Here is an 18,971-nt window from a genome sequence, read left to right on the forward strand (position 1 = left end):
ACGCCATTTTTTTATGTAATTTATTTCATTTTGGCAGAAACAGACCAAGTTTGAATAACTGAAGTTTGTCAATTTTTTTACCAAACATGGAAAAAGTTATGAACTAGTTATAACACCACCCCCTCAACCCTTTTTTTTTTTTTAGAAGGGAGGTATTCTAACAGTTAATTTAAATATGAACGAACAGAGAATGGATAATATTTTAAAAGTCATACATATGGGAACCACTTAGTTGTTTTCGCTATGACGCAGATGCGCGTGAGAAGGTGACTGCAGTTGGGAGGTTGCACGCTGATCAGGCGTAGACAAAAAATATGGTTTAGCCGAACGGATAGCTGGAGTGGAAGACATTAGAAAACCAGGCAAGGGGACGACTCTGGACTTATTTGTCGATTGAAATGGTGTAGATGATATGAGATCATCGTGAAAGTCGTAAGAGAAAGTATCTTCCCCTGTAAAGTCCTCGGTTTGGGCACCAGGGCTCGTTTCTTGTATCATCCATTCCTTGTTATAAGTCGCGCCGCGTCCCTGGGTTTTATCTGTAAAGTCGATAGGGCAATACTGTTCCAACGAATCTGGCAAAGCAAACCTGGAATCGGAAAAAAAACCTATCTCCAGGTTTCCTTGTTGAACGTCTTCATATATTTTTTCAACACCTGAAAAATATGAAGAACGTCATTCGAACTGGCCTATATAAATGACTTTTGGTAGTATGCAAAATATACCATCTACAAGGACTTCTGCACCGAACTGCTCATTTTGATCAAAATGGTTTGATGATAAAGAGGCATTCAACTCCTCGTTCTCCTCAATAGCCTCCATCCAATCGCTCAACTGATTAAAGAAAGTGCGCGTTGCTGTTTGATGACTCGGTCCGATTCTTTTGTTCGGGTTCAATTGCTGAGAAAATATGTCGCCAGCGACAGTACACTGCCAGATTTGAATAGTGCCATCGCTTTCTTTTTCGCAAGCTATTCCACTGCGCATTTGATTAAAACGATTTTGTATAACCCAATCGAGTCCTAGACCCCGTTCTTGCAACACTTCCAAAGTGTCCAGGGCAGTCCAACGATATCTCGGTTCAATTTCAACGGATGTAACAGGTAGTTTAATCGAACCGTCTAGACAGAGACCCTGGTTGTTCCAACTGAGACCAATCTTGCCGGATGAATTTGGAACCTGAGAATCAAGAAAAATCCAGTCTTTTTCGGGACTAACTGGAACAATGGAAATCCAATCAGGGGAATTAGAAAGACGATGCGCCGTCCTGCACAGAGGGCGATTTCCACATCTAATATCCCAGACAAGAAAGCTTCTTTCTGTAGAAGTAAAACAAATCTAAGCGGAAAATAATATAAACGGAGATGTTTTAAAAAATTATTGTAAAATAAAATAATTTTTGAGTTCAACTAACGTTTTCCCGAGTAGGACTTGCTGCGAAACTAGTGATTCGTTCAGTAGTCTCCATGTTAAAATAAGCGCACAGATTTGGATCACCGATAGATAGAATGGAACCTAAATTTCCTGTACTTCTACATCTCGTATCAAGCATGTCAACCTGACGTTTGGAACTGAGCATAAGTGCCTTAGGGTGTATGTAAAGACAACAGTCATAATCCATATCAAATTTGTTCCCATACATCAGATTCCTAGAAATGAATTCATTAGCAATAGAATCATAAACTGGTCGTCTAACAACCTTACCCGTCTTGTGCAATTTTGACTTCTCGGGAGCGTAATTCACAAAATTCTCCCCATTCAAAATGGCTAACTGCCACACAACGCACTGCTGATGATTGATCGCTATAGTTTTGCACATTTGTTACATTAGGTCGACCATCAGTGCTACTCTCCTCGACCTTCCAAAGTCGTGTAGTATAGAACTGCCGCGTCGCGAAAATTGGATCTGGTTTACAACAGAAAAAGAATTTCATGATAGGCATACTTTTTCATCAAAAACTTTTACTTTAAAAGAACTTGAAGAACATACCATTGTTTTCTACCAAACTGGCATCCCAAAGATAATTTTGGCGCGGAACAGCGATTTGGTACAACGCCCCGCCATCAAGTGGCAACTTAATACCAAGGTCCATTGAGGAATTTAGCACATCACTTACTGTCATTCGAGTCAAGCCTAAAAGCAGAAAAAATAAGAGATTTGTGCATGTTAATCAGTAACATAAAAATTAAGGGAAATCCCTTCAACTTACATAACTGGTAATCAAATGGTTCCATGACCGAATGAATCAAATATCTCTCACTGTTAAGCCATAGAGTCTCTAAATTGCCACCCACATATGATTCTTTTGGGGGCTTATGGTAAAGAGAACAACATTATTTTGACAAGAAGGTGGCATGGAGCCTTATATTAATACCTCATCACAGCCATATCTATCCATGATAGTCTTAAAACACTCATGGGTTTCAGGTAGTTCTTCCCCAGCCAAAAACCTTTCCCAATCAAGAGCTATGCCTTTAAGAGTTATTTTATTCCTGCTGTTTCTAATAAGCAGTCGACATTCATGTGCAAGATACTCTTCAAAGAGAAAACGATTTTGGTCATCATTTCTGCCAGCCTGTTTTAAAATGGGATCTAAAGACAAACTGTAACTTATCTTCAAGTAGCAAAATTTTATTACAGGTTAATTATACCTCTGCCACATTTAACCGAAGTATTTGGTGGCATCAACGGTGTAGGCAAAGTGTGATGTTCCTTTAAATCCATGTGAAGGGGGTGACACTCGCCATCTGCCGCTATCACTTCTAGAGAGTTATTTGTGTTAACACCGACTCTCGGACAGGTTATGTTACAATCAAATTCAAATTGGCCTTCGTTAAGTTGGCGACGAATTCTACAGTTTCGTAACCTATCTCGGAGTGTCCAACGAGAGTGAGGAATTTGGCAGTTCATATTGACAAGAAGGCGCTCAAGAGATGTTTGCCAGTTCTTCGTAAAAGTCAAAGAAAACAAATAATAATAAAATCTTGTAATCAGTAGTTCAATGACAGACTTAAGACTTGCCAAGAGCCATGTGCTCGTCAACGGCCGGATCGCAAACTCGAAAACTAATAAAAACAAACTGCAACGATGCCGGTTATTTGCTATACATCTTCGATAAGTTATAAACTTATAACTTATAAATAGCAGAGTCAGAGTCATAGACGGATAGACCCCAAAATAGCTAAATAAGTAAATAGAAAATAGTTCAATTTCAATATTGGATATTTTAAATTTTTGATTAATTGAACATCATTTACTTTTATTAACAAAGTGCATCGATGTCAGTGTAGCGTAGATTAAAAATCAATCGGAATTATTCGATGTTAAATTTGTCCTGTCACGCTGTAGGTACGGCTAAATGAGAGACTAGTAAAACAGGCAAGCACAGCTACCACAGGATTCATGAAAATTAGAGTTCGAACAACGTTCATTGACTACTTAATATTCAAGCATTCAGTTCAGAACGATAATAATAAAAAAAAAATGGGCGAGATAGTCAGCATAGTTTTGTATCGCCATTGCAACTCTTTAAGTGCCGCAGTTCAAGTGAATTTTTGAATTGCTAATCCCAGCAGATATTCATACCATCTGACTAGGTTCTATTCTTCTTTTTCCTTTGCATGCCGTGTAGTAATTTAAATATTAGCATATATTTTAAATTGCAGTTCTTGCAAAATATTTTATTAATCTTTTAATGACATAGACGAATACTTTATTTTCCGCCCCTCTAGCACTGCTGGTGATTAAAGTTATTCATGAACACCCAACCAAAGAAATTTTGTCTGGCTGCTAGTTTCCACTTTAACCTTCTTTAAAAAGATAAATTGAATGTAGAATATGTAAATTGGTGCAGTGCATTTGTCTGAACGCACTAGATTGCCAATGGACAGTGGGCTGAGATGGCTGTGCTGACAGTTTTAATACCACTTTATCTCTTCAAGCCCATGGATTTTTTTTGTTTGTTGTGGAGGCAGACAGGAAATAAACGATACACTGAGAGTAGAACCGTTTAAAAAGATGAGCCCTTTTGGGAAACTTATTCAATCATATCTTTAGAGATAAATACAAACGACAGGCCAGCACAAACGATCAGTGCCTTCGCCCGGCTAGTTACGCATCCCATCGTGACTAGCGATATGAGCGACATCTGTAACCGGTAATTGATTTCGGACAGCGTTCATCGTTATGTTGCAAAAGTCTCTTATCTGTCCTCCATCATCCATCTCAAGAGCTGTCTAATCCTATGGAAAGAAATAGTGAAACGGAAGATGAAACGGAAGGACGAAATCGGAAAATAGGGTTTAAAAAATAGGAGGAACAAAGAAAAAAAAAGGCCATCGCACGCTTAAGAATCAAATTTGTCTTTTTCCTGCTGTCAGAAAATTTTTATATACATATAAGAACAGTCCCGTATTCTCTAATTGGGTTGTTGAGCGGCTCTATTCAACAGCAACTGAGTCTATACGATACAGAGCGTGACAAGCCAAATGGGACTCTGCAGCGCAGCTGTAAACTCTTCCAATCCGGCAGCAACTTGGTTTCTAGTGGCTGTGATCTCTCGCCAACTCCCGGCGGGGAGGCAGCAGGACGATTAAGATAAAAACATGAGAAAAGGAAAGAGTCAGAGGCGAATAAACGCATTGAAAAGTATGAAAGTGCATTACTATTTAGAGATATGGCCCTAGTCGCTTGCCACTGGAAATGCCCCGACAGAAATAACTTGATCGCCCGACCGTCCATCATTTGAAGCCGTGGGGCTGCAGAGATTGTTTCTCTCTGTCATGAATTGTGACTCGGGACTTTTTGGACAAGGAATATACCCTGCTGTCATCCTTTCCTTGTTTTTTTTTATCGTTGTTTTGTTTTGTCCAAGTGGCTCGGTCGATGGCAACGACGGGCGTTCAAACAAGTCTAGCGAAAACGGACTTGATCCATGCAATGGAGCTATTAACCACAAGATTTATGTATACGGCATCTTCATTGTAATTGCCGATATTTGGTATTCAAATGAGCTGCGCAACCTTTCAAAAAGCGACTCGTTGATTAGTAATCAAAGTGACATTAAGATTTATAGGGTACAATACCCGTTTGCAGATGGGGTCCCCACGTTCAAGCACAATTCGATAGAGTGTGCAGAATTTTTTTCTTTCTTTTCTTTCTGTTATGCAGAGGTGGTCGACAATAGAACAATTCCTCGAAAAGCGGAACGTGATTCCATTTTATCCTTAGGCACATGTACCACAACGCCTGTTTTCTTCTTTTTTGTAAAATCAACTCTAAAGAAAAAAAAAAAAAGGTAAAAGTAAAAAGAGGATGCTGCATCCAAAGTGCAATGTAGTTGAATTTTGAAAAGGCAGAACAAACATTTTCAAAAGCAAAAGGCAATTTGAATCGCTATTGTTAGTTTTATTGTTGAAGCCCATTAAACGTGCCTCAGGTTAATCACGATTTTCTATACAGGGACTCGCAAACTTTTATTGATTCCTTCTTTCACAGTTTGCTGGCGTACCCGTGGAGGGATAACATATTGAAAGACATGAAATCCTTTCGACAGTTAATTAACCTAAGAATTGTAGCGTAGCTGGACGGATTGATGCACAACGGGAAAAGCCTTTCGCGTAGTACAATGTTATGTTCGTCTGGTTCATATCGATCAAACCAAGGTTCGCTATGAAATTTCAGCTGTACCAATGTAATCTCTTTATGATAGGGGGTGCAATAATTAAACCACAGCAATCAATGTCTCTAACTATTTGGACATGCATCCTGGTACGTACATGCGCGGCCAAAAACATGCCCAACAAAAACTCACTCGATGACGCAGAGCCGAAAGCAGTTCATCCGGCGGCGAGAACGTGTTCCACCTATAAAAAAACCTTTGATATTAATGGGCTCCAACTAGAGAGATTTCCGTCAAACTCCTCGAAATGCCTTCTTTTGAAAAGCCATTTGAAAAGCTCGATGAATTTCATTTTAATGACTAGGCAAATATTCATTTTACAGCTTGGCTCAACTAATAACAAAACAAACTCTTGTACCAGTTAAGAAGGGCTTTCGTGAAATCCCAAATTCTTGGACGTCTAGTTTGGCGACTATAGGAATTTAATCCTGAGAAAGCAACAGCATTAAAAAAAAAAAAAAAATCTGAAGGGATAAAACATCTGCATCATCAGTGAGTGTGTGCTACGGCTTAAGTATCGCCGAGTAGGTTCTTGGCCTGGAGTTGCATATCATCCATATTTATGCTTTTGTGGTATGCAGACATAGCAGTCGTCTGCATTTGGCCATCAATGTTTGATGTGAAAAGATCCGTCTGTTGTTCCAACAACGTCTTAGTGATGTCATGATTATATAAAAAAGAAAGTATTCCAGCCAGTCAAGAATCCCATGATAGATGGATGACTTGGATTTGAAAATAAAAAAAAGGAACTAATAAAAAGAAAAGGAACCTTACTAGTTGGTGGGAAGACGTTTGGCCAGGTTTACACGTAAAAAGTTTGGATAAAGTCATTCCAGTCAAGACGACACGAACCAACCAAATGGTTTATAGATCCCTAGGGCTGGATCTCCGTCAACGAAATGGTTAGCATCATCATCCCTCGCTGAAATAACGTCGCCTGTCAGAGTGCCAACGACGCGCCGAATGGATGAAGCGGAGGAGAAAACAAAACACACACACACGCATCATCAGGTTCGTTGCTGGGAACTTTGGCCCAACCAATTGCAGACGATTGACGACTCGCTGACGGATGATCCAACTATCAAGTGCTGACGATTGTCAAGTCTCTGTGAGCATGCGAATGATTTTCCTTCAGCTCGGGAAATTGGTAGCCTAAAGAGAAAAATGACAACAACCACAAAAGCAAAAATACTTTTAACAGTAATTGCTGGATTACTCTGTGTCAGCTTGTTGGATGTGTAATTGTATATGTGATAGGAAAGCCTCATCGAGCAATTATTGGATGCCATTATCTTGTTATGATCCCGTTTACGATGTCGGCTTTTGTGGTGCAACACAAACTGCTGATTCCTGCACTAATGAATCCCGTTCATCATACGCTGATTGTCAGCTTACACATTTTCTGGATTCTGTATATACACCGAGTGTTCGTCGAAGTGGAACCATCGGCAAGAGGGTAGCGTTATGGATCGTTCGCCTATTCGTTGAGGCCTTCGATCTTTTCAGCAAAGTCCTGTTCAATAAAGACGAGTGCAGCAAACAAAAGACAGTATTATTTGAGCACGTTTTCCGTTGAACACATTATGCTTGAAAAAATCCCCACCTTTTTTTGTGTTTCGGCTCTTCTTTTCTCGTGGCATCCCAGTAACTTGATTGGTTTCAGAAGACGTGACTGCGGTATAGAAAAAGACTTTCAACGGCTATAACCATAGGGAAAGAAATTCATACGATGCAATTCCCTTCCGTGTACGGCATCAGAGTCGTCCATGTATATATACAGCAGATTGCTCGCTGTCTTCCGTGTAACTTTCTTATTCTTTGGGTCTTCTTCTAGCTGCCTGTGCAGTAAGTCTCATTGCTTTTCTTTTTCCGAGGCCACCTCGTCTTTCTTCTCAACTCCCGGAGGTCTGCAATTGCATCCGGGACTGATTCAATTTCGTCTCCTTTTGTATATGTAGGAGACCATCACTAACGCAGCTTCGCTATACTTTTGCCTTTGGGTAACGCTCACTGAATTGCTGCTGCTACACGGAAGCTGCAAGCTGTTCTTGTTGTCTGCGGCTACGTGTACGAGCTTCGCGTATAGTCTGCTTCACATTATTCGGCTACACATGTTCCCGCTAGTGCAACCGCTTTCTCTTTTGTTTCGTTAATAATCTTTTCTCGTGTGCGTATTCAAGGCGACCCACATTTCTTTCACGTACACACAATTCTAGTTGAGAAGAGTCTTTTAGTGTGCGCCGAGGGATCGTGTTGGCTTCGTCATCGCTTAAACACAGGCCAACGTCCGGCAGTTTACGACCGATACGGTGCAATAGTTGCCCACAACAGCAGGTTTCCTCTGTGAGACGCTGCTGACCGCATCATTATTATATTTCACCCGTAAGAGGCACCTAAGTCGACATGAGACACACAAAAAAAAAGAAGAATCAAGAAAAAGAAAAGGAAAAAAAAAAGTCGTGTAGTTACCGTCTAATTGTTTTCGTTGGAGCAGCAACGTGCGTCGTTTGCTTAAGGGAAGTCTAGATAATGGCAACGACATCACAGACCACTCGAGATGGAACGCTTGGTTTCGCTAAAATCGAAAAAAAAAAAAGAAGCTCTTGGCCTTTCCCCCCCTTTTTTTTAACGAGACAAGAGGAAACTGCAGAATATCTCCCGCACGCAGCCCTTAACAAGCCGCCACGGGCGCAAAGGCTACGCCGACAGAATTTGGTACGTAAGCTATCTGATATCTTCCAAGAGGGCAAAAACCATTCGATTCATTTCATTTTATCTCTCGTTTTCTTTCCCCCCTTTTTCCTATTTTTCAACTAGTCACTTTGCAGCCTCCGTCTTTTTTTTTTTTACAATCGATACGGTTGCATGGGCACAACGTAAGATGGGTTTTGGAACGGTTCCCAATAAATGTACGACTTTCCCCTCTGTTCCAGTTGTTGCTAGCAAAAGCCAGGAGCTACACTGCCTTTCTTCGGAACTATCCTTGACTCGTTTGATTGTATGAAAAATCGAGAGCGAGGCGGACAAGAAAAACCAAGAATGGAGTGAGAGAAAATGACGTCTCTGACGATGATGATGTTCAACAGCCATGAAAGAAAGTAGTACCAAAACAACGTTCTCCTCTTGTCCTTGCTTTATTGTAATGCCATTTTTTTTATTTTATTTTGCCAAAATAAAAGAATTTTGGGCCAATTCCCGCAGGCTGGGAAAAGATTTCACTTTCGGGTCCAGTCACGGATCAAAATTTTTTTTTTTTACAAAATACAAATAAGAAAAAGATCCGAAATATACGCCAATGATTTCAAACGTTGCCGAATAAAATCCTTCCATTCAGCTTCACTTCCTGCGTAATACCCTGAACACCCTGTCCCGTTCTCGCCTGGATTTTTGATTTTTCCCTGGACCTTTTTTTTTTCCAAATCACAAGCATCGGCGAAACATTCGCAGTTCGTGCGACTAAAACTGTACTCTGAGACAACGACCCTTTCTTTTTTTAAATCGCCATCCGTCGACTAAGATGGAGAAGAGTCAACGACCCGAGTTGTTGACCATTTTCCGCCAACACGATGCGTTCACTATACACACGGAGAGATGCAATAAGCAGGCGGGTTGCCACGTGAGAGCTGCAGCAAATGGCGGAGCTCCCGAAAATGGGATCAAGTGGATCAAATTGCATGTATTCTACTCGATCTGTCTATCTCATCTTGCTCTGTCGTTCTATTTACTCGCTTTTCGTCTTTGCCCTTCTCTTCTTTCAATTATTACGATGACATTCGGTTGATGCCCTTTCGTTGACTGAAAAACCACTAGACTTTAGCTACGCAGCAGGCAAAACGTTTTTATAACGAAACACCACATTTTCACTGTTAAATTGTGCACCTGACTTGGGTGAATGTCTCGTGTGGACTGGATTTTGCATGGGTGCACGATTGCAGCAATTCGTGTCCTCATTGCCAAGTTTACAGAAAATCGACGAAATTCATCAAGTTTAGCCCTTAGGTGGTGGACACCTGCTCACAAAGAGAGGCAGGGTAAGAAACGAAAAAACCTTTTCGATCGTGAAAAATCGTTGGGATGGGGATTGCAATTGATGTCGAGTATCTTAAAGAAGGAAATCCATTGTTTTGATTTTTTTAAAAACTGTTTAGGACTTGGGACAATTTGTTTAGGATAAAGAATTCAATATGGATTTTGGTAATTAGTTTTCGCCTTTTACTATTTGTTTTCCTCCGATTACTATGACGCAATTATTGACTATTTTTAGTTTGTTTGCTTCCTTTCTTACCAGTCGCCAAGCTACAAATTTCCTTACAAATATCTCATGTTTGAAAAATAAGCTGCAAACATGGCCCCCGACCGATTATGAGACCATCAGCATGACGTCATTACGTCTATTCATTTTTATGGGTGGTCGTTAACCGTCCCATTTAACGCTTGGGCAGCAAAGATCGAGACGATCTTTAAAACGTCAAAAACTGTTTTGTTTGTTAAAAATTGAGGGCTTAATAAAACATGAAGATTGACAAGGTAATTCATATTGTTTTATAAAATCAACAGTATACATGGCAGGTGGTGATGATACAAAGAAAATCAACTCTTGGATTTGCATTTCAATCCTCAGGCCATTTGCGAATGTCGTTTCCAGTTTCCGTGAAGAAAAACAAAAAAAGGATCAGACGAATTTAAAATGTTTATCATATAACACGATAGCGGGAAAAGAGAGAAGAGAATGAAAGAAGAAACAAAACGAATCCGCCCATATAAAAATGCGATATCATCACGATGGCCGGAAGATAACAGGAGACAAGAAAACGGGAAAACAAATCAAATTAAATCGAATGAAAATGTGGGAGATCGCGAAGTCAAAACTTGTCGTGAGTTATATGCAAACTCAACCGTTCCATTTTTCTTTCCACCCCCCGCCTTTCGTTATTGTACACACAAGGGGCACACACATGAGAGCATAAAAACATTATATCTTTTATCAATATAATTTGTAAGTATGTTCGATACGATGTGTACAGGATTATAGATTGTAATTATTGAAGAAAATAAAAACAAAAACATGATTCGATAGTGAGGATGCGCACCGGGCACATCCATTTAAAGAGTCGGGCCGAAAAAAAAAGAAACCCCTAGAAAAAGGTGTAAAATTTTTTTTGTTTTAATTCTAGTCTAGCACGGAAAATTCTGTTTCAGTCTCCAATAGAAAATTGAATTGATGTGAAAAAAAAAAAAAATAGAGACTCGAATGAAACAAATGAACATTCGACCCAACGTGAATTATCGCTATTTGTTTTCTCAATGAACAAGCGAAAATCATTCGAGTTTTCAGTTATTCGTTTTGTTATATTTTACTTTGTACATCATTTGAAGATCCTCCGGCTGGCGAACTTGCCCGGATAAAAACAAAAAAACAAAGTGAAGTGTAGACAAAGAGACCCCGAAAACATTTTCCTATCATTTTTGTTTCTTTTCTTCCCTTTTTGGCCGGTGCCACCCGATAAATCTCACTAGGTCACGTCAATAATAATATGCTTACATTTTATATATATGTATATCTTAATATGTATATAAAAAACGTATTGGGAATTGGATGAGAGGGGATGACTTTTCTCGTCGAGACGGACAGGTAAATAAAGAGAGACAGAGTTAACTGAGTTTGGGCTTGGATGGCAGCGGCGGTGGCTGAGGTGGTTGCGCAGGTACGGGCAGGGCCGTTGATGTGGACGCTCCCGCGGGAGAAGTGGCTGTCCACGTTCCGGGCGAGGATCTCGAATGCGTGACACCACCACCCCCATTTCCTGCTGCTGCTGCTGCTGCGGCAGAATTAGTTGCACCACTGGCCCCTCCGCCGATGCTGCCGTAGGTCGATTCCGGATGCAGAAACTGCTGTCGTCGTTGTAACTCGGTGCCGTTGCTTTCCGTCTGTGGCGGCTGCGACCAGCCGCTGGTAGCGCCGCTGAACGGCGCATTATTGACAACGGTCGGCAGGTAGCGTGAAATGGCCTCAGGCAGAGCTTCGAGGGTCTCCTGAAGTAAAGTCAACTTCTCCTCCAAAGTGCTGAGACGTTCCTCCATGACATCTTGCCGTGTGTTCATCTCAGAGACTATTTCGTAAACGGTGTTTTGAGTCTGAACGCCAACGTTTGCCAGATCATGAAAAAGAATGTCGAATAGAAAAAAGAAAATTGGATGAGTTTTCTTTGATTTGCATAGTTGCGTCCCAGTTTCGAGTCCTCTCTTAACTTTTTTTTCAATTCGAATATCTGCCACATTCAGTCATCGCACAAGTCAGGACACTAATAAATAATAACAATAAGAAACAATAATTTCCATTTCAAATATTTTCTTGATCTCCCCGAACTTCCGTTTTTGTTTTCCTCCTTCTATTATTCTTTCGCTTGCTATTCAATTTTTTCTCTTCTCTTATCCACTTCCAGCTCTGCTTCTTCTCCTTAACATGCTTTGCCGCTATTGGCTGACGTTAAAAAATGTCAATATTGGAAAGCACGGAATCAGAATGGAGAAACTCGAGATAGGGATCGGATTGTTACAAAGGAAGCGACTTTGATGGTCTAGGGACTTTGGGCTGGCAGCGGCAAAGGCGGCGGTCAAATGAGCCGAGGCGCACAGCCACTTTGGGGACGGGGCTCTGATGCAAATAGCTGAATGCGTCTTCAAACGATAACGCTACACGACAATAGAGTACGATAACCAGTACATCCAGACGCAAAAAAGCCAACACCAGTCGAAGCAGCTGGCCCCCCAAAAAAACAAACTTGTTTTTTTTTTTCTTTTGGATTCAACAATCATTCTGTCTATGAAGACGTGAAATAACATCTCTGGAATAAGAGGAGGACTTTCTGACATCTGGCCGGGCCTTCCTTTTTTGGGTATATATATTTACCCACGTCAATCTACTGTTACGTTTGTATGGTTATTGATTGACGTCACTCTCATGGCCATTCATCCATCAAATGCCGTGGCAATCCCTCTCGATTCACCATATGGCCTCTATTCTAAGACGATTGAGATATGGATGGCAAAAAGGGAATTAGAGACGAGGGTACAAATAATGCTTCCTTATGTTTGCGTCTTCTTTCTACCAACGGTCGTAAACGGAGCTAATACTACTATAACAGTACGTGAAACGGATGGCCCTTTTTCGCATTCGCCTTCTCTGCTTTCTACCGGATGTTCTCCTCCAGTCAACAGTCTAAACATTGAGATTCGTTTCTGATTTGCTTTCTTTCTGACAAAGGAGCGATAAAAAAGCGAACGAAACTTGAAAGTCACTTGCTGTTCCGGTTCGGATGTGACGTAATCAGGTTACAGTGGGTTATTTCCACAAAGTGACACCAAAAAAAAGATAAACGTCAAGACGCTTGACAATGCCATCAGACAGCGACAAGAGTTAAACCTCAGATCATTCCGTATGCCTCACCACAGAAAAAGGAAAAAACATAAAACGAAGACTTGTAAGAATGGAACGGCTGGCTTTAGAAAAGGCACAGACGTCCCTGAGATGTACAAATCACCATCCAGCAAGCAAAAGAGATCTCATCCAGCGGGGATTTACTGTGGCGCTAAAAATAAAATTTCAAAAAAAAAAAGTGGCAAAACTACGTAAATGGTGGGTGTGTTGCTTCCTCCCATTTCGAAAGGGCCGACTATTTCTTTTTAGGATACAAATAAGCGAACCCGTCCCATTGCATGTCGTTCAAATAGAGTCAGCACAAGCGAATGAAACTGGAAAAGGACACGCCCACGTGACACGTCAAAGAAGAAAAAGCAAAAGTGTGTGACAGTACCTTGGCCATATCAGTGATGGTGTTGGCATTGTCCATCAGTTTGCGCTGGTCCATCTTGACCTTTCTCAGCGAGTAGATGGCCAGCAAAAACTTGCGCTGATGGGTACGGACCCGGCCCGGGTTAACGCGTTTCACCAGTTTCGTGTGCTTGTAGATTAGCCACGTCTCTCGCAGGACATTAGCGGCCGCGTTCTTCAACTGCAATTCACCATGACAGATGGTGTAGCCAAAATATTGAAAACAAAATAAATAAATAAATCGGTGGCTAAACGAAGAAATCGTAACAAAAATTGTCGTGTTTTAATGATCGAATCTGATCTATAACATCTTTGCATCCAACAACATTACCCAAAACTTGGAGCTATCAATTTCGGGGCACGTGTAAGACACTTGGATGGTCGATTGGATCGTATCGCTTTTCATTCGACAGAATAAAACATTTAAAAAAAAGAGGCATCTCTTACGCGCTTGGTGAGTTGTGTGTCCATCATGAAGTTGTGGACGTGTTTCTCTGCCCGCGTCAGCTCCAATTTCCTCGAGACGACAGCAACGAGCAACGCCGTGCAGCCAGCACCCTTCAACATTGGATCAATCCTCAATCAACTCTTTTTTGGCTGGTTGCGCAAAGGGATGATTGGATACGAGCACGGAGTGGAAAGTACTCACCATGATGCCAGTCGTGACAGCGATACCTCTACCGCAGTACGTGTTGGGCACAATGTCACCGTAGCCGACGCTCAGAAACGTGATTGCGATCAACCACATCGTGTTGAGCAGATTGGCGTGCTCCTCGTCGTGATACCTGCACGTTGATTAAACAAGCGGATCAAAGGAATCATCAATTGTCGATAGGTAAAATTAGTTTTTAAAAAAAGCTAATCGAATTGTGTTGTTTAAATTAAAAAGAAAGTGTATCTACCGTTCACACTGACGCAGCGTCCAGCTGGCGATGATCCATAGCGACACCATAAATACGAGAAGAACGGTGCCTGGACAAATGGTCATCAACGTTTTGAGGACGAATCGCGTGTTGAAATTGATCCGGTTGAGGGCGCCAATCGATCTCGACGATGCGTCCGTAAATAGTTTACTAATCAAACGAAACGAGAAGAAGAAGAACAGAACAAAATGATGTCAAAGTTGATATCAGATCGATTATCATCTGGTTGCTGTGCATTAAAAGAATAGCTTTTCGTATGTTTTTTTTAACGCGCGTGTTTTCTGAAATCGAATGAATCGTTCATGAAGAAGGGCAAATGTCAAGCCCAATGACGTGCACGGACACACGTGACGCAAGTAGAACAAAAGAGATAAAAGAATGGGGAAAAAGAAAGGGCTTTGTACCTGTGAAGAAGCATGACTCGGCAGATGAGGTAGAGCCTTAGGAACATGGGCAAACTAAGTGCGACATCAACGGGCACCCATTTCGATCCGATGACGCCGCCGTGGTTGGCCAATTTGGTCGTCCACAAAAAGTAATGTTCACCCGGAATGGGATGGACGGCACAGATGAGCAGCTCGAAGCTGATTTGGCTCATCCGTTGCCACGTCATGGCGATCCGCCAATCGTCCGCGCAATTGTCAATCAGGAATAACTGCGTTACAACACAATGGGGAGGAGGGTGAACCAAATAAAAATACATAACAATAGACCGTATAACATTCACGTCATGAAATTTTTAGAAAATTCTTGCCAAAAACTATGGGAGAAAAAAAAAAAAAAAAATCCAGCCATAAAAGCCTTAATGGACGTTACTAATAAAATAAGACACGACGGTCTACAATTCAGCACAAGACACCATTGTTCGTCAACATAAAAGCGAATGGTGATCAATCGGACCGGTCGAAATAAAAAAAAGAAAAGGGCGAACCCATAGAAGGAACATGGGGAGGGGATAAATCAGTAGCTGCTATATAGTAAATATCGATGATTTACGACTATTATATTCGAGCAACGGAACATGGTCGTGTTTTGGCTGCGCTATTAGATACAGTAATGGCTGCAGTGCGCTGGCGTGCAAAAAGTGCAACCTTCCCTTCGCAGCGACAGACACGCACATAAATACATAGGCCGTGTTGAACTTGACGTGTGTGCTGCGTATATATACTGCTGATGGCCAGTTGACAAATGAACAAGCCCGACACAAATGTTGCCCTGGCTAGTCGCGCCGGGGCACGTCGGCGCACTCATCGCTCGAACGACAGCAATTTTTGTTTTTGTTTTTACTCGTGCGATCCGATGGTGTAGTACCCTCCGCCTACGTTTTCGGAGTCAACCATGCTGCGCTAAAGTTTATATGCCGCACTATAAATAGAAGCCCAGCTATATATAGCAACGCAGTTCAACCTATTATGACCCGAGTTAATGGCACCAGAGACCGTCAGTTCAGCGCTGCTGGGTGCCCCCTCTAGCCACTTGACAAGAATCTCATTTGTCTTCGTCCATTTCTTTCGTTTAGTAACTAACTGTCAGACACTTTCAAGGAAGACAATCCTTAACTATCTTGCCACAATTTTTGGATGCCACGCGATCGTATCCACACATTGTAGACATTTGCTTTCATTCTTCGGATTATTGGCATGAAAGAAGACGAATGCCTTGTGTATACAGAATAAACAAAGAGAAACAAAAGAAAAACGAGAGATAACACAGAGAGAAAGTATTACGAAAGAAGAAGAAGAGCAGAAAGCGTTGGCTTGTGCATGAGAAAGTGTACATCTATATGGCGGTGGCAAGTGTTGGATGCCTCATCGATCCGATTCCCTTCTCTTTGGCCTATTCCATCGCACACTTGACTAGGCTTTGCCAACAGTATACGTGTTGGTTGGATTTCTTTGTGAGTTTTCGGCTTGGGGATGCTGGTGGAATGATTGCAGTATTCATTGCAAGTCCACGAGCCCCGCGTCTAGGGACGTCTGTGTACAACAAACGCAAAAACGGGCGCAATGCGAGTGAAAAAAAAACAAAACAAAAATCAAGCGGTCGTTTTGACGCTTGGGAATGTGATGGCCTATAGTCTCCAATCTCTCTTATCCATTCGGATTAAACCTCCAAGAGAAATAGGAAGAGAACCTGGGGGGAGAATAAGGTGAAATGATGGCAATAGAGGGAGGAGCCGCTGCGTGCTGGGAAGGAAGATATTGATTGGAAGACATCCAAGCCAGTAATGTTACGTACTACAGTCTAGCAGTTTGTTAAGCGTACAGATGGCAAAGCAGCCTCGCAATCCGGATTGCGGAAGATGTAACGGAATAGAATATATCCATATCATTGATAGGGTAACGTCTCTCAACGTGGAGGCAAGAAATGTGGGACCTCCGGCTTGGCCGGAAGTGAACACGCTCGTCACGTACCTGGACTTCTAAGGCATGGTAGGCCACTATCAAACCCAAGAGAATCACCGTCGAGACTGATATCAACGTTTTCAAGGCGGTCGAGTAAAATGATGCCTAGAAATTGAAAAACAAAAAGGGCGAATGAGTAAAAACGGATGGAACTCGATCATCTAACAAAAGGCTGAGCACAACACGAATGTGAATGTAGTTGAGCAGAAAATGAGGAATCAATGAAATAGAAATAACGGTAGAACGAAACAAACGTGTCGTTAGACTATCAGCCGAATGGGCGGTTCAGAAAATGGGCAAACGCAAAAAGGCGAATCAACACATCCGAGACTGTAAAGTTATTCTCGGCAAAGGATTAACGACCGACACACGAAAACTCCCTGGGCGGCACAAAAATAAAATGAAGACAGTAAAAAGAAGAAAGAAAAATAAATAAAAGAACAACCCTCGATTTGAAAGAGGAAGATGAACTGTGAATTCTCGTCTATATCAAGACTCAATACCAACATCGCGTTTTGCTAACGTCAACTATTTGTCTCGTGTTTGAACGCGTGACAAATGACAGCCAATCAGCACAAAAGACGGACCTTCTAGTCAAAACGTTGGAGAGAAATGAAATTTCCGTACTTTGGTGTAGACGCCGGCACTGGCCAGTTCGTTTTCGATGACCATGATGATGATGCCGAACATGCCGATGACGAGTGCGTAGTCACTGATTCGCTTGCGTTTCTCAAAGAGAGCTTTCCGTCTGCCGAGCCGGTAGCCGACATTGGGCCGGTTCTTGCCCATAGCCAGGGGCGTAACACCCATTCCTCCGCCGGTTGAAGACGAGGCGGCCATGACCTGTCCGACGCCGGATGCACCACTTCCGACGGCTCCAGGCGTGCCAGTCGCGGCGATGCTAATGCCTCCCAAAGCGCTGGATTTGACGCTGCTGCTGTTGCCTCCGACGCTAACGCTGACCAGCTGCTGCTGCTGCTGCACCTGGCACCGATCCTCCGTGTAGCGTGGGTACTCTGAATGGACGCTGACCAGCGCCGTCGTGGCCTCTTCGTTGCCATCATTTCTGCTGCCACCGGTGGCTTTCATGGAAGAAGGTATCGACAGTGTGGACACCGGTTTCCGCAACTATTTTGTTTTTGTGTCATTTTTGTTTCAATCAAATGTGGCCAGCAGTGGAAGAACACAACAAAGAGAAATGAATTTTAGATTATTGATTTGGTCAATATCATCACACACAAACAAAAGGGATATCAAGCAGCTTTTTTGTTTGTGTTTTCAGTTGGCAGAATTCAAGACATGTACTGTAATTGCTGCTATTAAAAGGGAAATGATATCAATCATTGCAATTGCTAATCGATTCTGGATGGATGCTATTTACATTAACCGATAGCAAATACGGTACTACAATTGACTCTTGGAATTGACAAAAAACTAGAACTACTACTAGATATTAAAAAACTAACGTGCAACAATAATCGAGCCAGTAAGAGAAGGGATAGAAGTGTAGACTACTCGGCGGAAATCGAAAGCAGCAAGCGGAATCTTGAGCCGGATTGGTGGAGCTTTAGAATTTTCCATCACAGCCAAAAAAAAACATGCAGGTGACATCCAAACAGGAAAAAAAAAATTAATCCAACACGTTTAGAATGCGGCTAGAATCGAAAAAATGATTTCACGCTACTACGGTTCACTTGACCGGCCGACCAACACGAGAAACTGCAGACGACCGGAACGGGAAGAGAAAATCCGATTCCCGGTCTTTCCGTTTGGTTGGAATTCTATAAGGACATCCTACAATTTCGGTGAATCACGCCATCAAAGGCACAATCAGCCGTATGTGCGTGATTCTATACACGTAGTACTCTGTGCGCTGCGTGAAAGACACTAACCGCGAGGCAAAGTGGATCAAAAGATCTCGCAGAAACCTACGTCTTTCGATTAGACAGTAGAATATATAAGCTTCTCCCGCTCTTCTGCATTTCACGCAACAATAACTGCAGCTGTCACTTTGTTAACTTAAAGTCTCGTTCGACTGACGCGCCTAGATGGGCGAAAACGATTTGTTGTTGTTGTCACGTTGAAATCATCAACGGCTGTGATTTCTTTTCCTTTTGAACAATCGCCTTTT

At 41.9% G+C, this 18,971-nt stretch overlaps 2 protein-coding genes and 2 long non-coding RNA genes across 23 annotated transcripts in view; 1 reads left to right on the forward strand and 3 right to left on the reverse strand.

Annotated features, from left to right (window-relative positions):
• Positions 1–3: 3 nt before the first annotated feature.
• LOC116919845 lies at positions 4–3,129 on the reverse strand. Of its 3 annotated transcripts, none has more exons than XM_032925899.2 (9): positions 3,023–3,129; positions 2,653–2,947; positions 2,376–2,593; positions 2,211–2,313; positions 1,991–2,134; positions 1,705–1,906; positions 1,415–1,649; positions 726–1,338; positions 4–656 (listed from the first exon to the last, which is right to left on the reverse strand). In XM_032925899.2, the coding sequence occupies exons 2-9, from the start codon at positions 2,909–2,911 to the stop codon at positions 229–231; spliced, it is 2,202 nt and encodes a 733-aa protein (XP_032781790.2). In that variant the 5' UTR covers positions 2,912–2,947; positions 3,023–3,129; the 3' UTR covers positions 4–228. The 3 variants fall into 3 exon arrangements, with proteins under 3 accessions (XP_032781790.2, XP_045026353.1, XP_045026352.1); XM_045170418.1 differs by having other exon boundaries at positions 3,012–3,027; XM_045170417.1 differs by having other exon boundaries at positions 2,653–3,065.
• Positions 3,130–3,660: 531 nt separating this feature from the next.
• On the reverse strand, positions 3,661–9,578 carry LOC123470295. Of its 11 annotated transcripts, none has more exons than XR_006643937.1 (9): positions 8,151–9,578; positions 7,410–8,074; positions 7,285–7,329; positions 6,898–7,194; positions 6,040–6,833; positions 5,814–5,865; positions 5,086–5,277; positions 3,874–5,022; positions 3,661–3,810 (listed from the first exon to the last, which is right to left on the reverse strand). It is a non-coding gene; the product is annotated as an uncharacterized LOC123470295 (long non-coding RNA). The 11 variants fall into 11 exon arrangements; XR_006643936.1 differs by having other exon boundaries at positions 7,285–7,353; XR_006643934.1 differs by having other exon boundaries at positions 3,874–4,758; positions 4,822–5,022; positions 7,285–8,074.
• LOC116919863 lies at positions 8,256–11,029 on the forward strand. The gene is made up of 4 exons (XR_006643938.1): positions 8,256–8,396; positions 8,499–9,712; positions 9,830–9,875; positions 9,946–11,029. It is a non-coding gene; the product is annotated as an uncharacterized LOC116919863 (long non-coding RNA).
• LOC116919842 (small conductance calcium-activated potassium channel protein) overlaps positions 10,201–18,971 on the reverse strand; it is a 49,760-nt gene continuing 40,989 nt past the window's right edge. For 6 of the 8 annotated variants that reach the window (XM_045170422.1, XM_045170425.1, XM_032925893.2 and 3 more), the window contains 8 exons: positions 17,468–17,968; positions 16,850–16,945; positions 14,840–15,090; positions 14,415–14,585; positions 14,162–14,297; positions 13,960–14,073; positions 13,496–13,693; positions 10,201–11,816 (listed from right to left, as the gene is read on the reverse strand). In XM_045170422.1, the coding sequence (XP_045026357.1) occupies positions 11,334–11,816; positions 13,496–13,693; positions 13,960–14,073; positions 14,162–14,297; positions 14,415–14,585; positions 14,840–15,090; positions 16,850–16,945; positions 17,468–17,968 (1,950 nt within the window). In that variant the 3' untranslated portion in view covers positions 10,201–11,333. The remainder of the gene's footprint in view (positions 11,817–13,495; positions 13,694–13,959; positions 14,074–14,161; positions 14,298–14,414; positions 14,586–14,839; positions 15,091–16,849; positions 16,946–17,467; positions 17,969–18,971) is intronic. The other 2 variants (XM_045170426.1, XM_045170423.1) reach the window with 1 other exon arrangement.

The sequence above is a fragment of the Daphnia magna genome, linkage group LG3 (genome assembly GCF_020631705.1).
Source record: "Daphnia magna isolate NIES linkage group LG3, ASM2063170v1.1, whole genome shotgun sequence".
NCBI lineage: Eukaryota > Metazoa > Arthropoda > Branchiopoda > Diplostraca > Daphniidae > Daphnia > Daphnia magna.

Bases quoted from the DNA above. Each gene is read 5' to 3' on its own strand.
- LOC116919845 (XM_032925899.2), bottom strand. From the start codon at position 2,911: ATGAACTGCCAAATTCCTCACTCTCGTTGGACACTCCGAGATAGGTTA. The intron at 2,135-2,210 runs GTAAGTTGAAGG...TTCTGCTTTTAG, and splicing joins ACCATTTGATTACCAGTTAT to GCTTGACTCGAATGACAGTA. The intron at 1,907-1,990 runs GTATGTTCTTCA...GTTGTAAACCAG, and splicing joins CAGTTTGGTAGAAAACAATG to ATCCAATTTTCGCGACGCGG.